The sequence below is a fragment of the Leucopleurus acutus genome (genome assembly GCF_964270905.1).
Source record: "Leucopleurus acutus genome assembly, chromosome: 7".
NCBI lineage: Eukaryota > Metazoa > Chordata > Mammalia > Artiodactyla > Delphinidae > Leucopleurus > Leucopleurus acutus.
In genome coordinates, this window is record NC_139150.1 from 36,021,017 (window position 1) to 36,040,119 (window position 19,103).

At 37.3% G+C, this 19,103-nt stretch overlaps 1 protein-coding gene across 9 annotated transcripts in view; it reads right to left on the reverse strand.

Annotated features, from left to right (window-relative positions):
* Positions 1-403: 403 nt before the first annotated feature.
* MELK (maternal embryonic leucine zipper kinase) overlaps positions 404-19,103 on the reverse strand; it is a 70,106-nt gene continuing 51,406 nt past the window's right edge. For 8 of the 9 annotated variants that reach the window (XM_082843224.1, XM_082843226.1, XM_082843220.1 and 5 more), the window contains 6 exons: positions 17,461-17,583; positions 10,725-10,956; positions 9,632-9,728; positions 8,254-8,422; positions 3,141-3,244; positions 404-693 (listed from right to left, as the gene is read on the reverse strand). In XM_082843224.1, coding sequence (XP_082699350.1) covers positions 516-693; positions 3,141-3,244; positions 8,254-8,422; positions 9,632-9,728; positions 10,725-10,956; positions 17,461-17,583 — 903 coding nt within the window. In that variant the 3' untranslated portion in view covers positions 404-515. The remainder of the gene's footprint in view (positions 694-3,140; positions 3,245-8,253; positions 8,423-9,631; positions 9,729-10,724; positions 10,957-17,460; positions 17,584-19,103) is intronic. The other variant, XM_082843221.1, reaches the window with a different exon arrangement.

Genomic DNA, 19,103 nt, shown 5'->3' on the forward strand with positions numbered 1-19,103 from the left:
AGAGACAGGAAAAAATTATGCAAATGAATTCTTATCTGTTTTTCTACCCAAGGCATATTTGATAACAGATAAAACATACCCCAAATAGTCTCTACTTAATAGTCAAGAAGCCATTTGAGGTTTTATTTGAATCAAAATCAAATACAAAGAAGAGGAGAAGCCTGCTAATATTCACAAACGGTTTTATTTCAGAAAGAAATTACACATTAAAAGGAGACATAGTTAAGAGCTTACACTCATGTATGGAAGTGAATCTAAGAAAGTCAACAGTTATTAATATACAAAGCACATGATTAAAAAAGACAGTAAGAGATAATGACAGAGAGGCTTGCCTTAGATTCATCCACGAAATAATATCTTTTGTTTAAAAACAAAAAGATATTGGTCTTTAAAATAGCTCTTTAGAAATGAGTTCGCAGTTCCAGAGGACTTTAAAAATCAAACCCATCACACCAGGCTCCATGTAGGCTGTATCACACCCATACTCATCAGGCAGGATGGAAACCATTCATCAATTAAACCTTGCAGCTAGACAGGATGTCTTCCACTAATCTCTTGTAAACCCAGGCATCACCCTTAAGCCGCTGCCTCCTGATACCCACCACGTCGGGTTTTTGAAGCTGGCACACTTCTAGCTCAAACTGCATTGTCACTTTGCCAAAATCTGACTGTGTTTGACACTTCAGTGTATAGCTGTGAAAAACAAGATAAGAAGCCAGTTAGCAGGAGAACCATGAATATTCTGTATAATACAAGAGATTTCTATAAGCCTCTAGGAGGCCAGTGGGGAAAATGAACCATTATTTCGTATTAAGCAATATAGTCCTGCTTACAGTTTCCAGATGACCTAGATATGCTTTAGTGATGGAGTATGACTGGTGTTTTCCCAAAAGCTAACCAGGATCTCAAAAAAGAATACAGATGAAAAGGCTTTACCAGAACTCTCCCTTGCTCCAAAGAAAAAGCCCTTTTTTCATAGCTATACATGCCATTCATGCTCAAGAAATCTTCCGGCATCCTTTATGCAAGTCTTTCAATGGTGTAATCTGTGAACATTAGGCCATTTCCACAATGTTCACAACAAAGGAAAGCAGAGGGAAGATTAAGAATATTTTATTTTGTGCACTTCATCAGAAACTTCTGACTTTCATGTAAATAAAGCTGAAGCCAGCAACCTGTCGGTAGGACACATGTTTCTGAGGTTTTTCTAACAGTAATAAGAGGTTATGATCATTACAACACTTTAGGGCAGAGTTATAAAAGAAAGTCCAATGAGACAGTACATTCCCATGGCTGAAACATATGGCATATATAATTAGAACTGCCACATGAACTACTCTGATAATGGAAAGGCCCTGTCTCTATGAAGCCTTCCACACGTCTTAAGAAATAGGTATGGTTCCTGTAAAGTTGCATAAATTGAATTCATGTAAATCAACTTTTAATTTGTTTACATTATATTTTAGTTTTATTTGTCTTATTGATCTTCAATAGATAAATACAAACAGTAAACAATAGGATCAATTCTAAATTTCAGTTCCCTAAATATTTAGGGGCACACGATTAGGCACTGTTCCACGTAAATGGGGAGAAATTACTTGCATCTGTTATGTATTACAAGGTGTATTAAAATATCATTCTTTTTCTTACTAACTTAGTTATGTCCTTTGGGGCTTGATCTATTAAAAATAAGCAGTTGCTATCAGAAATGCCATTAAGGTAAACCCTGTAGTTAAGGTTCCTGATGGGAAGATGAAGCATAGAGCAATTTAGTCATATCAAAGATAAAAAGTGAATTTTCCTCATTGGAAGAAGATAGTAATGGAATATAACCTAGATTAGGGACACCACACCACTGAAAAATTTAGCTTTTGTTATTCTGCTTTGTCACAAAGAAGGTAAAAACAAACAGAGAAGGTAGAAAGAAAAAAGAAGGATAAAGGCAGATCTTCGGGTGGATCAGGAAGTTCGAGGAACAGATTACTGGTGAATAGCCAGTTACCAATCTGATAGATCATACGCTGAAGGAAAAATAATCGAAAATTTTCTAACACAGATTTGGCGAGACGTTCTAACGCTGTGGATAAACCCCAAGCATGAAGAACAGGTCAGAGCTAGATGTGATATAGTGATACCTAAAGAAGAAAGCCAGGGTTCACATAAGAGCGCTTGCCAACATTTAGAGATAATGAAAAGTAAAATTACTTTTGCAAAAGATTATTTCTTGAAATCTTACTCTATACTGACTGTTCCAATTAAATGCTTTTGTTAATCCATCAGTGGCTCTTCTTGTTAGTGCTTTAATAGTGAAATTTTAAAGAGACATAACTAAGTGGAAATGTTTAGAAATATGAACATCTTAAGCAACCAGAAGAGGTCTGGCTGTCCAGACCATGAGATTGTGACCAAGGAGGCTTTGATGGCAGTTCACTGAACAGTGGGAAACAGCTAAGGTGAAATAATTTTCTAAAGTACTGAAAACCAGTTCTGTCACATAGAACGTCATAAAGAGAAGGAGTCTATATATATCCTTGATTTGTTTGAGGTGTCTCATAAATTTAGATTACAACTTATAAATATTATTGTAAAGCAGAACATCAAAGAAAAATAGAAGATGCAAAAGAAACTGGAAGAAGTTCAGATTTTCCTATTTTGAAAAGTCTAACTTTGAAAATGGTGATAATATAGGCACTTAGAAAACTTCTATAGCCGGGCTTCCCTGGTGGTGCAGTGGTTGAGAGTCCGCCTGCCGATGCAGTGGACACGGGTTCGTGCCCGGTCCGGGAAGATCCCACATGCCGCGGAGCAGCTGGGCCCGTGAGCCATGGCCACTGAGCCTGTGCGTCCAAAGCCTGTGCTCCGCAACGGGAGAGGCCACAACAGTAAGAGGCCCACGTACCGCAAAAAAAAAAACAAAAAGCTTCTATAGCTCATATAAAACAAAAGAGAATAAATTATGAACACAGACACTAACATAAAAGCTTTTTGGAAAAATGAGGCAAGAGAAATATATTTTTTAATTATGTTAAACAATTTATAATTTTTTAATTATATTAAAAACATAGGTTGAGAGGGGAATCAACCTCTGTTTTCTCAAAGTTCAAAAGACGTCAAGTAATAGATCCAAGTGTGCTTCTTACCCCTTTTGTACAAAGTCAACGTGCTTCTTTGGAAGAATAGACATTATTTCATTCAAGAGTTGATCTGGATTCACTAATCTGGTTGTAGTCACGTTATAGTGAGGCTTAAAAAAGAAAAACAAGGGGTTAAGAAGTAAATCTTTACATCAACACAAAGACCATCCTACCCCATTTAGAGATCCCAAACTCCTTAACATAGTACCATTTCAAGTGGAAATATTTCAAGAAAAACACTGAAAGAATTTACAACCAACTCTTGGTAAGTTGGATTGAGATGGCACTGGGAAAGCTTGGAGAAATCACATTTATTAATAAGTGCATCCATATCACCCTTTTTATCTTTGCATCTTCCTCTCCTACCAATTTTTTAATAAGTAAATAAATATTAAATAACGTCTATCTCTTTGAGCTCTACCTATTTCCCCCTTCCTACACGGTGATAAAGACTCCTGAAATGTAAACTGTGAGAAAAAAAATGCCCTAGAAAATTTCACTTGTATATAGTTGCATGTGTTTCCTTAATTCTTTCTTGATCATTTAAGGAATTTTACAGAATCCCAGGAGGTGATTCTATGACAATTCTACGAAGGAATGAATATAACAAGTATCCCTTTAAAAAAGTAATGTCAAGTTATTTTTTTCTCATTCACTAACAGCATAATTCTCAGAAATAATTTTTTTAATTAATTAATTAATTAATTTTTGGATGAGTTGGGTCTTCGCTGCTGCGTGCGGGCTTTCTCTAGTTGCAGCAAGCGGGGGCTACTCTTAGTTATGGTGTGCGGACTTCTCATTGCGGTGGCTTCTCTTTGTTACAGAGCATGGACCCTAGGCATGTGGGCTTCACTAGTTGTGGCACGCGGGCTCATTAGTTGTGGCTCACAGGCTCTAGAGCGCAGGCTCAGTAGCTGTGGTGCACGGGCTTAGTTGCCCCACAGCATGTGGGATCTTCCCGCACCAGGGCTTGAACCCGTGTCCCCTGCATTGGCAGGCAGATTCTTAACCATTGCCACCAGGGAAGTCCAGAAATAACTTCATTCTTAATTAGTTAAGGGATCTATCCATCCATTCATTCAACAACTATTTATTGATGGCTTACTAGGTGCCAGGCACTGTTTTATTTTTTAATTTTGATTTTTAAAATTATTATTATTATTATATTTTGGTCACACCATGTGGCTTACGGGGGATCTCAGTTCCCCCACCAGGGACTGAATCCGGGCCACAGTGAAAGCCCAGAATCCTAACTAGTAGACCACCAGGGAACTTCCCCAGGCACTGTTTTAATAGGTTCTGGAGACAGAAAAAAATCCCTACCTTTCTAGCAGTATCTTCACCGTCAAACAAAATTATACTTTCTATGTTTTTCAGATTTCAGTTCTTTTTATAAATAACAAAATGCTGAGGTTAGAAAAGACCCAACTATCTTACTTTTCACTTTAAGAACCTATGACCTAAAGAAGAGCTATAAGTTTCTTAAGACAGGGTTTTTCAAAATGTGATAAAAATAACAACTGGAGTTATACAATATAACTCTAAGTGGTACATGGATAAATATTTTAATTTTATGTATTTGTTCCAATCAGATTTAGCAAAATATGATTAGAAAAACTAATGACATATGGTTTCCTTTTAAATAAATACAAGTTTTTAAAGTTAGTCATCTTGGGGCTTCCCTGGTGGGGCAGTGGTTAAGAATCTGCCTGCCAATGCAGAGGACATGGGTTCGAGCCCTGGTCCGGGAAGATCCCACATGTCGCAGAGCAACTAAACCCGCGCGCCACAACTACTGAGCTTGCACTCTAGAGCCCGGGAGCCACAACTACTGAGCCCACGTGCCACAACTACTGAAGCCCGCGCACCTAGAGCCTGTGCTCCGCAAAAAGAGAAGCCACCACAATGAGAAGCCCGTGCACTGCAACAAAGAGTAGCCCCCGCTCACCGCAACTAGAGAAAGCCCGCGCGCAGCAACGAAGACCCAACACAACCAAAAATAAATAAATAAATAGATAAATAAATAAATAGTCATCTTGATTGTGGTGGTGGTTTCACAGGTACATATATAATGCCAAAGTATATTAATTGTACATTTTTAATATATGCAGATTATTGTATGTCAATTATACCTCTATAAATCTGCTTTTAAAACGCATCATATAAAGAAAGTACCAGATAAATAACAGTGCAGATGATATGCTGATATGCCGACATGAATGTGACTGTCAAATGACTAGAGTTCAGGAACCTCAGCTTCAAGATATAAAAGGAACAAGTGGCACAGCTATGACAGGCCCCTCTGTCTCTTGGCTTCCAATCCAGGACTTTTTCACCAAATTAGATTGGCTTTTTCAAGATAATAACAAACTGAACACTTTCAAATCACAATTCAAGTGATTCCTTTGTAAAATAAAGAAATAATCCTATTTTATCCATTTAAATTTCAGATTTTTATAGATTGCTTCCTCAAAGAAGGCTTAACTACATATGATTCGCTATCTTAAAAAATTAAGGTGTTCTTTGTACCATCTTTTTTTCTTTTTGGCCGCACTGTGTAGCATGCGAGATCTTAGTTCCCTAACCAGGGATCAAACCCGTGCTCCCTGCAGTGGAAGTGCAGAGTCTTAACCACTGCACAGCCAAGGAAGTCCCTTTGTACCATCCTTTTAACTTTTCTGTAAGTTATAATTTTTTAATTTAAGAACGAGGTGTGGGGGCTTCCCTGGTGGCACAGTGGTTGAGAGTCCGCCTGCTGATGCAGGGGACACTGGTTCGTGCCCCAGTCCGGGAAGATCCCACATGCTGCGGAGTAGCTGGGCCCGTGAGCCATGGCTGCTGAGCCTGTGCGTCTGGAGCCTGTGCTCCTCAACGAGAAAGGCCACAACAGTGAGAGGCCCGCGTACCGCAAAACAAAAAAAGAACTAGGTGTGGACTTCTCTGGTGGCTCAGTGGTTAAGAATCCACCTGCCAATGCAGGGGACACAGGTTCGAGCCCTGGTCCGGGAAGATCCCACATGCTGCAGAGCAACTAAGCCTGTGTGCCAAAACTACTGAGCCTACGCTCTAGAGCCCACGAGCCACAACTACTGAGCCCACGTGCTGCAACTACTGAAGCCCACGTGCCTAGAGCCTGTGCTCCGCAACAAAGAGAAGGCACCACAATGAGAAGCCCGTGCACCACAATAAAGAGTAGCCCCCGCTCTCCACAACTGGAGAAAAAGCCCGCACGCAGCAACAAAGACCCAATGCAGCCAAAAATAAATAAATAAATAAAAGAACTAGGTGGAAAATGAGGATAATCTCCTAAAGTAAGTCCTTTAGTTCTGAAAAACTTAAAACATTAGAAAGGGTTAAAGATCCAAAGTCAGATAAATCTTCAGATCTTAGGTGTATGCTAATCACAACTGTGGTTCTGCTTCATTGGGGTTAAAATGCTCAACAATGACAATAATAATGATACTTGACACTGGAACACCTTATATTTAGAAAGCATTTCATATGCAATATAACATCTCATACAGTCTCATTTATATATCCTAGCTCTGTGAAGCTGCCAGGATAGACATTGTCTCCAGTTTTTACAAATAAAAAAATTGAGATAGTCAGAGATAAAATGACTTATCCAAGCTACACTGTATGAAGCTGAGGCTACAACCCAGGCTTCTCATTCCCAGTCTTGTGATTTTTCTCTTACATCCTGGAAGTACTGGGAAATATCTAGAAAGCCAACTAATATCACAGCAGTTCCTACTGAAAAATGCACTCAAGTTCCAAATAATTTACATTGGTGGACATTTTTAGAATATCATCTATTAGTATTTGATAACCACCGAGCTTCTCAATAATGTATATAATTGGACAAGTTTCCTTAATTTTCTTTAATATTTTCAGAGAAATGACACCATGATTTTCATAATCCCAACATCACGGTTTGAAATACCTCACAACTGTCTCCAACTAGAGAACTCTTAGAATAAAAAGATAAAATATGCCTAATAAACAGCCATATGCAACATAAAACTCCAGTACATTATGTAAGTTCAACAAGGCAAAAAATACTAATGGAGAAGTCCTATCTTCTCTCACTTTAAGACAGGACATAAATGGGATCTCAGAACATTCTCCCCTGAAGCACCCTTCCACCCAGCAGCTCAGCATTTTTCTTCCCCCAAACCTGCCCAGATTTGCTCAAAATGAGACTCTCAGTGCAAAATCTAAACACAGACCCAGTCCCCAAATCATGGGGAACACCACCACCTGCTCTTCCCTCCTTTGGGCCCCACACCTCTTGGAACATGTTTTTATTACAGCAATAAGCTCTGTGGATCAGAGCAACATCCCTGCCTGTTTTCACTGCCACTCTATGAGTTCCTCAAAGACATGAGCTGTGTCTTATTCTTCCCTTTACCTCTTACTTCCCTCAAACAAAAATGTCATTCATTAGATGTTTGAATGAATGCTCAGAGAGAATCCAAGAGAGTAAGAAATACTTTATATCTACTAATCACTTCTTTTTCTTTTCCTATCCCCACCAAATATACTGTCCACACCACTGACACATTAAACATGCTCTAAAAACATAATAGGTCTGTCAAGTAAGGTCCAAACATCTTAGCCAGCCTATTTTCCTGACCTGTTGCTATTTTCCTCACACACACCACACTCAAAGTTCAAATTAACTTCCCATGCATTCAGATATTTCGTGAGGGCCTACAAAGGTACCCATGTGTCAGGGACTCTCCTATGTACCAGAGATAGGACAACTGACCTCAAGCCCCCATCCTTAAGGCAGTTCCTTATATATGCCCCATGCTTCCCCACCTCCTCTTTTGCCTCTGTGATTAATCCCCCTACATGAACTTTAATATTTGAATTTTAGTTATTTGTTCCTCCAAAGGAGCAACTGTATCTAATTTACCTCTGCATTCTCAAAGACCACTGCATAGTAAAATGTATATTTTAGGTGCTCAAAAAATATGTATTAGCTAAATGGATGAATAAATAAATTAAAAATACTAATCAATTCATTCATTCAGTACTTTTCTTTAAAAAAAAAAAGTAGTCCAGTTAGCAGTCAGCTTCCAAAATCCATATTAAAGAATTCCAGTCCACTTACCTTTAGTCTTCTTGGCCCATCTTTGGCCGAGCCCTTCCTTTTGCTCCTGGTAAGCACAGTGATAACCTTATCCAACCCCTTTTCAAGGCTCCCAAACACTTTGGTTCCTTTTCTTTTTGGAGTATCCTCTACATGTACTTGGTTAAGGTTGAGTTCCACTGAGCGACACCTTAAAAAAAAAAAAACAATGAACCCACGAGTAAGAGTTGGACTTCCTGCCTTTTGGGTCCCTCACAGAGGTGCATTTGTCCTGGCTGTTAGGTGCACCTCATTCAGGTATGCCTGGCCAAGCCATCTTACTCTTCCTCAGGGAGCACAAAAGCCATCTTCCACTGAAATGTAGCCATCACCTCTCCCTCAAGTCAACTGCCAAAACTATTTTTCCCCTACCTTTTTCTTAGTGTCAAATATATAGAAAAGTTGAACAAAAAGTATAATAACCATCGACATACCCTTCTAGAGTCAACAATTGTTAATATTTTGCCACATTTGTTTTCTCTACATATATATAATAAATACATTAAAAATATGTACATCAAAGTAATCCATCTGAAGATATCACAACCCTTGGGACTTCCCTGGTGATCCAGTGGGCAAGACTACGCACTCCCAATGCAGGGGGCCTGGGTTCAATCCTTGGTCGGGGAACCAGATCCCACATGCATGCGGCAACTAAGAGTTCGCCTGCTGCAACTAAGAGTCTGCATGCCACAGCTAAGAGTCCACACACCGCAACTAAGAGTCCGCATGCTGCAACTAAGACCTGGCGCAGAATGAATGAATATTTAAAAAAAAAAAGATATCACAACCTTTTACTCTGAAACACTTCAGCATACATCATCAGTGAATAAGGACATCTTCCTACATAACCACAATATCATCATGATATCAAGAAAATTAATAATAATGCCATAGCATCTAATATCTAGTTCACATTCTAATTCTCCCAATTATCCTCAAAATGGAGTCTGCTCAAAAAAATAGCTATAAAAGATAATGAAAGGTCACTTATGCTGCAGACCTGTTTGTACAAGAGGAATGGGCTTTATCTGAAGCACCCTTTAGGATCTTTAATATTTTAGTGACTGCTGTTTGTTAGTGGATGTCTATACTCCACTGGCAGAAGTGTAGGGAAAGATGGGCCCCAGCACAGGAACTGTATTTTAAGTTAAGGTGCCAGTTGTACTGCTGATGAGTCTCACAATTCCACCCTGAGAAAGGCAGTGGCAACAGCCTCAGTAATGGCCACAGACCACGTTCGTATAGACAGTCCCTGACAGAATCCACATGATGGTTTACCTTAATTGGGTTTATCATATATGAAAAAAGGAAATCTGGTTACATATACTAAAGAAACTATACAAAACTGAACACTTACCGCCTCTCAGGGCTAATGACACCTGTTATTAACTTCTCTGTTCCTGCTGAATTTACCGGCATTTTAACTGGGGTCTCTTTCAGGCACTGGTTTCTAGCTATTAGAAAAACAACAAACACAAACCATATGTAGCTGACATGCTATAGTTTCCAATTCTCCATCAATAATGCATATATCACCTCATTCATTGGCTCAGAAATATTGTAATCACTTGCCCAGTGATGTTAAGGCTCTAATTCTTTAAAGAAATATTTCCAGATGATTTATAATAAAAACAAAATCATTTTGCTTTACATGTGTGGCTCTTCTTTTTCTTCACTGTAAAACTGAGGCCATGCTTATGATTTTATCATAAATATCATATGAAAAATCTAAATAGATCACATAAATAATATTTCATGATTACTGATTCTCCTTTCTATAAATAAAAGTCAATCTGTATTTATGCCTTTAATGAATATATTACTGAGAGGTGTTAATTCAATTCATAGACCTTTCAACTCCTATCAGGCAAAGAGAATAGTCCCCTGTGAAAGCTGACAAAAGTTATTAAAGAGGTTGTAAGCTTTGGTTATTTTTATATTCCCTATTCCAAAATTTGGTGTTTTATTCTAGTAGGGTATTTGTATTCCAGATAGTTTGTGACAAACCTGCATTAACAAATCTGGTTACTACTCATTAGTTAACTTTTTGTTCATAATCTAAAAGTACACCAATTAGAGATAATAATATTCACTTCATAATAAGTATAAGATTCCAAGCTTTTAAAAACAGATCGGGGGTTTTGTTTTGTTTGACCATACAGCATTACTCTCACTGGTTCCATAAGGACAAGAAAATAAAATTAATCAACAATATCTATCAAAACAGTTTTCATCTTTGTATACTGAGAGTATACAAAAAATTTGAAGGTGATTAATATGCTTTCATTTCAACTAATGCAAATAACATATGCTTAAAAAGCAGCTTGTCTTCTCCTAGCAATCCCTGAGAGCATTGCTGGTCATTTCTGACCTGCTATATGTTTATTTAGCATGATAAGAAGAAGGAATTTCAAGATGTTTTACCACTGCTTAATCTACACAGCAAATACCTTTTGAGGGTGTACTGTAATGATTTGGTGTAGTGAGTATTTCTCTTTTATGCTGGTTCTTATTAACTGGAGTCTTTGGCTCAGGAAATGAAAAGCACTCGTCATTCTTTACAGCAGACTTAGGAGTATATACATTCTCTTTGTTCTTTAATTTATTGACAGATGCTGTGCATAATACTGGAGTCAATGATTTAGATTCCAGGCCATTTGACTCTGTCCAATGCTTGGCAAACTGGAAAATAAAAGTTACTGGATAAAGCACACTCAAGAAGAAAAGTCAATTTCTTTACAACATGCCTTAATCATTTGCAAATTACCTTGCACCATTTTTATTAAAATGAAACACTATCAAAAGAATATTATGGGCAATACCAGGAAATTTGAAAATGTATATTCAGTTCTCTTTAGTACATGTAGATCACTTTAGGCTGCTCTATTGACGGGTAATTTTCAACATGTTTCAGGCCGTATTTAATCAAACATACCCAGATTCTAGGCAATTCAGGATGGGCACATATAAATCCCTAAGAATTGCTTCCCATACCTAGACTGCCAGTTTGTCTCTAATATGTAACAAGAAATAAAAGTTTAGTCAATGACCGGCTCAGAAAAACCATGTTAAAATACGGTAACAGAAATGTTGGATAGAAAATATATTTTAATCCTTTTAAATTTATGGTGGAGCTTGCAAAAAAGATAGGAAAATCCTCAGAGGCCAAACTAAAAATAGGAGCAGGAATTCAGAGATGTAATCAAGGCTGAAACTGTCCGCTGCCCTAAGGGCATCTACCTACTCTCTAGTATAATCTACAGTAGGAGTAGATTAGACCCACCACGGTGCTACATTAGAGCCAAAGCTCCCATGTAAAGCCAGGAGGGGGTATAACTAAAATGAAAGGGTGAATTAAATATAAACCTGCCCTGCAAAGAGCTCGGCAAGAAAAGGTGTCTGTCCTGGCCATGGCTCTGGAGGAGAAAAGAGTTTCCTTTAATAATTTTTAAGAAGCCACAGGACAGTCTTCACACAGGTTTGGAACCCAAATTCATACTACGTGCATGATCCCCAGAAATTTCAAGCCTAGAATTTGATTTAAAGTAGTCCCAGTCCTAAACTGGTTGTGTTCCAGGAAAGTGACGTGACAGAAGCAAACACAATTCCTAGCTGAAAGAAAAGCTTCAATCCAACACAACCCAAGACCTCAACCCTTAATCCAAGCTTCGAAGCATTCGCACAGAGTTCCAAGAAAAATGAGCCTATAAAAAAAAAAAATGCCAAAAGATACAAACACCATGAGCAAAAGTCAGCAGAAAAAAATAAACAAAAGGATCAGACCCATAAAGATGTCATATTGAAATTACCAAGTAGAGAATATAAATATGTTCGTATGTTTAAAATAATGAAAGAAATTGAAAACATGAAAAGAGGAATGTTAAAGCAGTTTTGAAAAAGAATAAAAATCTCTAGAAATAAAAAACGTAATGATACAAATGAAAAATTCAATAGACAGGTCAAATAACAGATTAAATAGAAATGAGAAAAAGAATGTGAATGTGAAATAAATCTGAAATGATCTAGAATGCAGTCCAGAGAGAAAGATATGGGATATATGAAAGACAGTTTAAAATAAATAGAAAATGAAATTTAATGGTCTAACATATGCCTATTCTGAGTTCCAGAGATAGATAATAAAGACGATGAAAAAGCAGCAATTATTCAAGGAATTTTCCAAAATTGATTAAAGATACAAATCCTCAAATACAGGAAACACAATGAATCATAAACAAGATAAATAAAAAGAAATCCATATCTGTATTTACTAGGCTGTACTACTCTAGAGGACACTACCCACAGAGACAGTAACCCTAACAATGAGACTGCAGAACACCAAAATCAAAGAGAAAATCCCAAAAAGAGCCAGGGCGAAGACTAACTAGAAAGGAACCTGACTGACAGAGATTTCTCAATGGTAACAACAGAAGCAAGAAGACAGTGGAATAATATCTTCAAACTACAGAGCGTAAAATAACTGATAAACTAGAAATCAATACAGAAGGAAACTACATTCTAAAAATCAAAGTGAAATAAAGACAATTTTAGCCAATTTAGAAAGAGTGTTTGTCATCAATTGTGACTTCCACTAAAGAAATTTTTAAAGGATGTACTCCAGGAAGAAGAAACATAATTTTAGAATGAACATTTGAGAGATAAGAAGGGTAAGTAGGGCTTCCCTGGTGGCGCAGTGGTTGAGAGTCCGGCTGCTGATGCACAGGACATGGGTCCGTGCCCCGGTATAGGAAGATCCCACATGCCACGGAGCGGCTGGGCCCGTGAGCCATGGCCGCTGAACCTGCACATCCGGAGCCTGTGCTCTGCAATTGGAGAGGCTACAACAGTGAGAGGCCCACGTACAGCAAAAAAAAAAAAAAAAAAAAAAGAAGAAGGGTAAGTGAACAAAAGAAAATGTGAGTCAATCAAATAAATACTGATAGTATACATTCTAAAAATAATATGTAATTTATGAAGTTAAAAATGTATAGAGCTAAAAACAAATTGTACCACAGTTATGCAAGATGTAACTACTGGGGCTTCCCTGGTGGCGCAGTGGTTAAGAATCCACCTGCCAATGCAGGGCACACGGGTTCGAGCCCTAGTCCAGGAAGATCCCACATGCCGTGGAGCAACTAAGCCCATGCGCCACAACTACTGAGCCTGTACTCTAGAATCCATGAGCCACAACTACTGAGCCCACGTGCCACAACTACTGAAGCCCACGCGCCTAGAGCCTGTGCTCTGCAACAAGAGAAGCCACCGCAATGAGAAGCCCGCGCACTGCAACAAAGAGTAGCCCCCGCTCACCTCAATTAGAGAAAGCCCATGCGCAGCAATGAAGACCCAACGCGGCCAAAAATAAAATAAATACATTTTTCAAAAAAAAAAAAGATGTAACTAGTGGAGAAAAATGAGTGAAAGGTCCAAGAGACCTCCGTTTACTACTTTTGTAACTTTCTGTGAATACACAGATTTCAAAACGAAAAGCTAAAAAAAATAGATAGCTAAAATACTTACATATCGATAGTTTTAGTAATCTAAGAGAGGGTGATCAGAGATTAGTGTTCTAAGGATTTCATATGTTTAGAAGAAAAGTAAAGATGCAGATTAACTTTTTATTTGGTTAAGTTAAATAGCATGTTAAAAGATTAGAGTAAATATTAAAATAAAACAGAAACCAATGGAATGAAGGGAAAAATTGACATAAGAAACAAGAAATATAGGAAAAAAATACAGAAAAAGTGGGACAAATAGAAAGCACAAAATAAGACGGCACATACATGATAAGAACATTAGTAACCAAAATAAATGTAAATTTGGTAAGCTCTCACTTGAAAGACAAAGATTTTCAGTTTGCATACCAAATCTAGCTATATGCTGTTTTTTAAGAGATATACCTAGGGGCAGTAGAGGAGGGATGGATTGGGAATTTGGGATTAGCAGATGTAAACTATTATATATAGAATGGATAAACAACAAGGTCCTACTGTATAGCACAGGGAACTATATTCAATATCCTGTGATAAACCATAATGGAAAAGAATCTGAAAAAGAATGTGTGTATGTATAACTGAATCACTTTGCTGTACAGCAGAAATTAACACAACATTGTAAATCAACTATACTTCAAAAAAGTCATTTAAAATCTTTAAAAAAAAAAAGATACCTAAAATATAAGGGCATGAAAGGTTAAAAATAAAAAGATAAAAAAATATAAACCAAGCAAATAACAACCAAAAAAATCAATATAGCTATCTTAATATTAGAGAAACAAATAGACTTCAAGGAGAAACATATAACTAGTAATAAAGAGGATCACTATAAATGATAAAAGGTTCAATTCCCCAGAATAAAAATTCTAAACTTGTATGCTAATTATATACCTTCATACATATATATATGAAGCAAAAATAGAACTACAAGAAGAAAATGACAAACTACCATCCCATTAGAAGATTTTTAACATATCCCACTCTCAAGCAGATAAATTTATGGGTCAAGCAGACAGAATATTAGTATGGATGCAGAAGATTTAACAACAGAATTTAATAAGATTGGTCTAATAGAAAAATAAAGGCAGAAAATAACAAAATGGAAACTAAAATATAATAGAATCAGTAAGGCCAGAAGTTGGTTCTTTGAAAAGACTAATAAAATTGACAAAACTCTGGTAAGACTGATCCAAAATATGAAAGAGCTGCAATAAACAAATACACTTCAGCAATGAAAAGGGGGACATAAACACAGATACTACAGACATTAACAAGATCATATTATCCTCCTGTTGATTTTATGCCAAAACATTTTAAAACATGTATGAAATGGACACTGGAAAAACAAAATTCACCAAACTGACGAAAAGAAATTGAAATACTGTGTAGTCCTATGAATACAAAAGAAATTGAATCAGTAGTTGACTAGCTTCTCACAGAAACATTCCAGGCCCAGATAGTTACATAATAAGTTCTATCATACATTCAAGGAAAATATAATTAATAGCTCTTAAAAACCATTCCAGAGAAAAAAAAAGAAAGAATATGTCCCAAGTCATTTTCAAAGACTAGTTATAATCTTAATGTCAATCAGATACGATTAATATAAGATGGGATGGGCAATCTTAATGCCAATCAGATACGATTACTATAAGATGGGATGGGATGCAAGAACAGGAGAAGAAAGGCTTTCACTCTTTATTCAGCTGTTCCGCATTGTTTGAATTTTTTACAAGATGAATGTATCTATGTACTACTTATGTATCAATAATAATAAAGTTTTCAAAAGAAAAAAAATCATATAAGAAAGAAGATAATAGGCCAATCTTATTTAAGAACATAGAAGCAAAAAACCTAAACAAAATGTTAGTAAACTAAACCCAGCAATGTATAAAAAAAGACAGTAATACATCATGACAAACTGGGCTTAGCTAAAGAATACAAGATTGGTTTAACATCAAATCATATTACATATACTACGTTAACAAATGGAAAGAACAAAGCCAGATGATTATCTCAATAGATGAATTCTATCCTTTTTTCTGCAACAGAGATTCATAATTTTTAAACAAATCTTAGCAAACCAGGACTAGATGAAAAAAAGGTCTTAATCTGAAAAATATGGGGTCGGGGGGCACAGAGGGGAAGAGGGAAAAGAAGGATAAGGGAAAGGAGAACAGGGAGGGGGAAGGGGAAAGAGGAGGGAAAAAGAGAGAACAAACATCATATTGAATGATAAAATATTAGAAGCATCATTCTACAATTGGGAAGAACAGAAGAATGCTTACTATACTGCTAGGACTACTAAGTGCAGTAATAAAAAGATATTAAAGGCATGAGAACTGGAAAGGAAGTAACAAAACTGTCATCCATAGATGATATAATTTTCTACAACACTCAAAAGAATATACAAACTGTAAGAATTTAAAAGAGTTTAGGAAAGTTGTTGAATATAACATCAATACACAAAAATCAGTTTCATATCTTTACACCAATATCAGACAGTTTAAAAATGTGATTTAAAAAAACCTACCAAATGGGCTTCCCTGGTGGCGCAGTGGTTGAGAGTCCGCCTGACGATGCAGGGGATGCGGGGTCATGCCCCGGTCCGGGATGATCCCACATGCGGGAAGATCCCACATGCCGCTGAGCCTGCGCGTCGGGAGCCTGTGCTCCGCAACGGGAGAGGCCACAACAGTGAGAGGCCCGCATACCGCAAAAACAAACAAACAAACAAAAAAAAAAACAACCTACCATTCCCAATAGCAATAAAAAACAAAAGTACTCAGGAATAAATCTAGTAAAAGATATGTAAGATCATTTTAGAGAAAGTTATAAAATTTTATTGAAAGTAATTAACTAAAACCTAATAAATAGAGAGGTATACTGTGTTTACAGATGGGGGATTTGAGGATATAGACTTCAATTTTCCCCAAGTTGAAGTGTATGTAAAATTTATCAAAATGAGTCTAAAATGTATATGGAAATGCAAAGGAGCAAGAATAGACATTCTTAAAGAAGAAGATGGGAGCAAATTGGCCAACCAGATAAAAGAAATATTATAAAACTAAAGAAATAAGATATATGGTATTTGTACAAATAAACCAATAAAACAAAATATTTCTCAGAAGCAGACACACTTATATAACAACTTGATATGTGATAGAAGTGCCATTGTAGATCAGTGCAGAAAGACTGGACTTGTCAATGGTGCTGGCACAACTGATTATAAGAGGGAAAAATTGATTCCCTACCTCATACCATACAAGAGAATTAATTCTCCACAGACTGAAGAGATAAATAAATAACCAGAAAAGTACAAATTAAAACCACAGTGAGATATCACTTTACACTCACCAGATTAGAAGATATTAAATAACAAAAAATATCAAGTATTGATAAGTCTGTGGAGCAACAGGGACATGTAAATTATACCTCATTTTTTAAAGAGATGGGGAGGGAAGGGAAGGAAAAAAGAGCAGTGAAGTGCTCCAAAATGGAATCTTGGCTTTCTTCAACTTGGAAATAATTGGCTTCCCTTTCATTTATATTCCAACAATCTCCCATTAATATTTTCAATGGCTTAGGAATTCATTAAATTTGCAAGCACAAACTAGATCTTATGTTAGAACCTAGATATTTTTTATAATTGAGGTAACATATTCTACTTTAAACAGTAATAAAAATAACCAACCTGTGGTGTTTGTGGAGTAGCCACACCTATTGATGAAATGTCTTCACACCATTCATAGTCTATTAATCCAGCCACATAATTTTCATCACTGGCGATCACATCTTCTAGACTCAGATTCTTTGACTATTCAAAAATAGAAGAACTCAGAAACAACACCACCATGATTCAATTTTAAAAGAATATATTGCAGGCACAGGGCAAGGTCCTCGAAGCAGAAACAAATGAGAGACAGTAGACTGAAGGAGATCACCACCCAAAACAGGAAGTCAAAAATTTTTAATTCAAATCATTAGAGGGGCTTCCCCGGTGGCGCAGTGGTTGAGAGTCTGCCTGCCGATGCAGGGGACGCGGGTTTGGGCCCCAGTCTGGGAAGATCCCACATGCCACGGAGCGGCTGGGCCCGCGAGCCATGGCCGCTGAGCCTGCGCGTCCCGAGCCTGTGCTCCGCAACGGGAGAGGCCACAACAGTTGGAGGCCCGCGTACCGCAAAAAAAAAAAATTATTAGATAGGAGAATCTCTGACTCTCAAACAAGATGCCTTGGAACATTCTTATGTTATATGGCAATCTACTTAGCATATCATTATCAGATAATCACTATAACACCAGACAAATAACTGTTTTGCAAATCTATAAATAAGAAGCTCTCCGACAAAGTAGAAGATGGAAGGGACTCTGAAATACAGGTTTCTTGGTTGCAAGAACATACTGAGTAGCTCGCAATTTCTACTAGGAATAAATTAGACTTATGAAAGATCTCCTGGAGACAGGCTATTTGGGGTCCTATGCTAATAATACCACCAGTCATTTATTTTCCTTCACTCTTCCCCCTCAAAAAAACTAGGAGTACACTAGATATACCCTAAATTCTAAGACTATGGAGTATAGTTGGATTTTTTATTTTTCACTCCTTTCCTTTCCTTCAATATCTAGTTAGCCTGGCCAAGCAACTGTACTTGAATTTCTTACATTCCATCCTTTCTTTTCTAATTTTCTGATTCAAGGACAAATCTTCTCATACCTGAACTATTCAAATGGACAACATGGTCCCTGCCACCAATCTTCCCACCCTCTCAACCAGGGGTGACAGAGTTCTCCAGGGTTGTCAATTACCATCAACTAGAACTAGCTACATGGAGTGCTAGGCTGAGAAAAATACTAAAGCTAAGTCTATGCCCAGTGGGGAAAAGCACAGTGTCATATGAATGAAGGCTGCCAGGGTACTGCAGTAGATAATAAAAGCACATAAACATCCCTGACTGAACAATCCTATATACAACTGGATGAACTCTGAAAATCAGTCATGTTGGTGACATGTCATGTCTTGCTCAAAAACCCAGTTTCCCATTACTTACAGCATAAAGTGTAACCCTCTGACCTGGCATTTCAAGGTTCCCTACAATCTAGCTCTCAGCTACCCTTCCAGATCACCCATTCACTCTCTTCCTCTTTTACTTTTCCCCCTTGAACTCTTTATTTTAACCAAACAAGTCTAGTCACTGCCAAAAGGATACATCGAGCACATTTAGGTGCCTGAGTTTTTGCTAATTCCATTTATCTTGCCCTGAATTCTGTGCTCCTTCTTTTGTATTTTTCTAAACTTAAATATGGATCCAGTTCAGATCACCCATGGTGACCACTCTC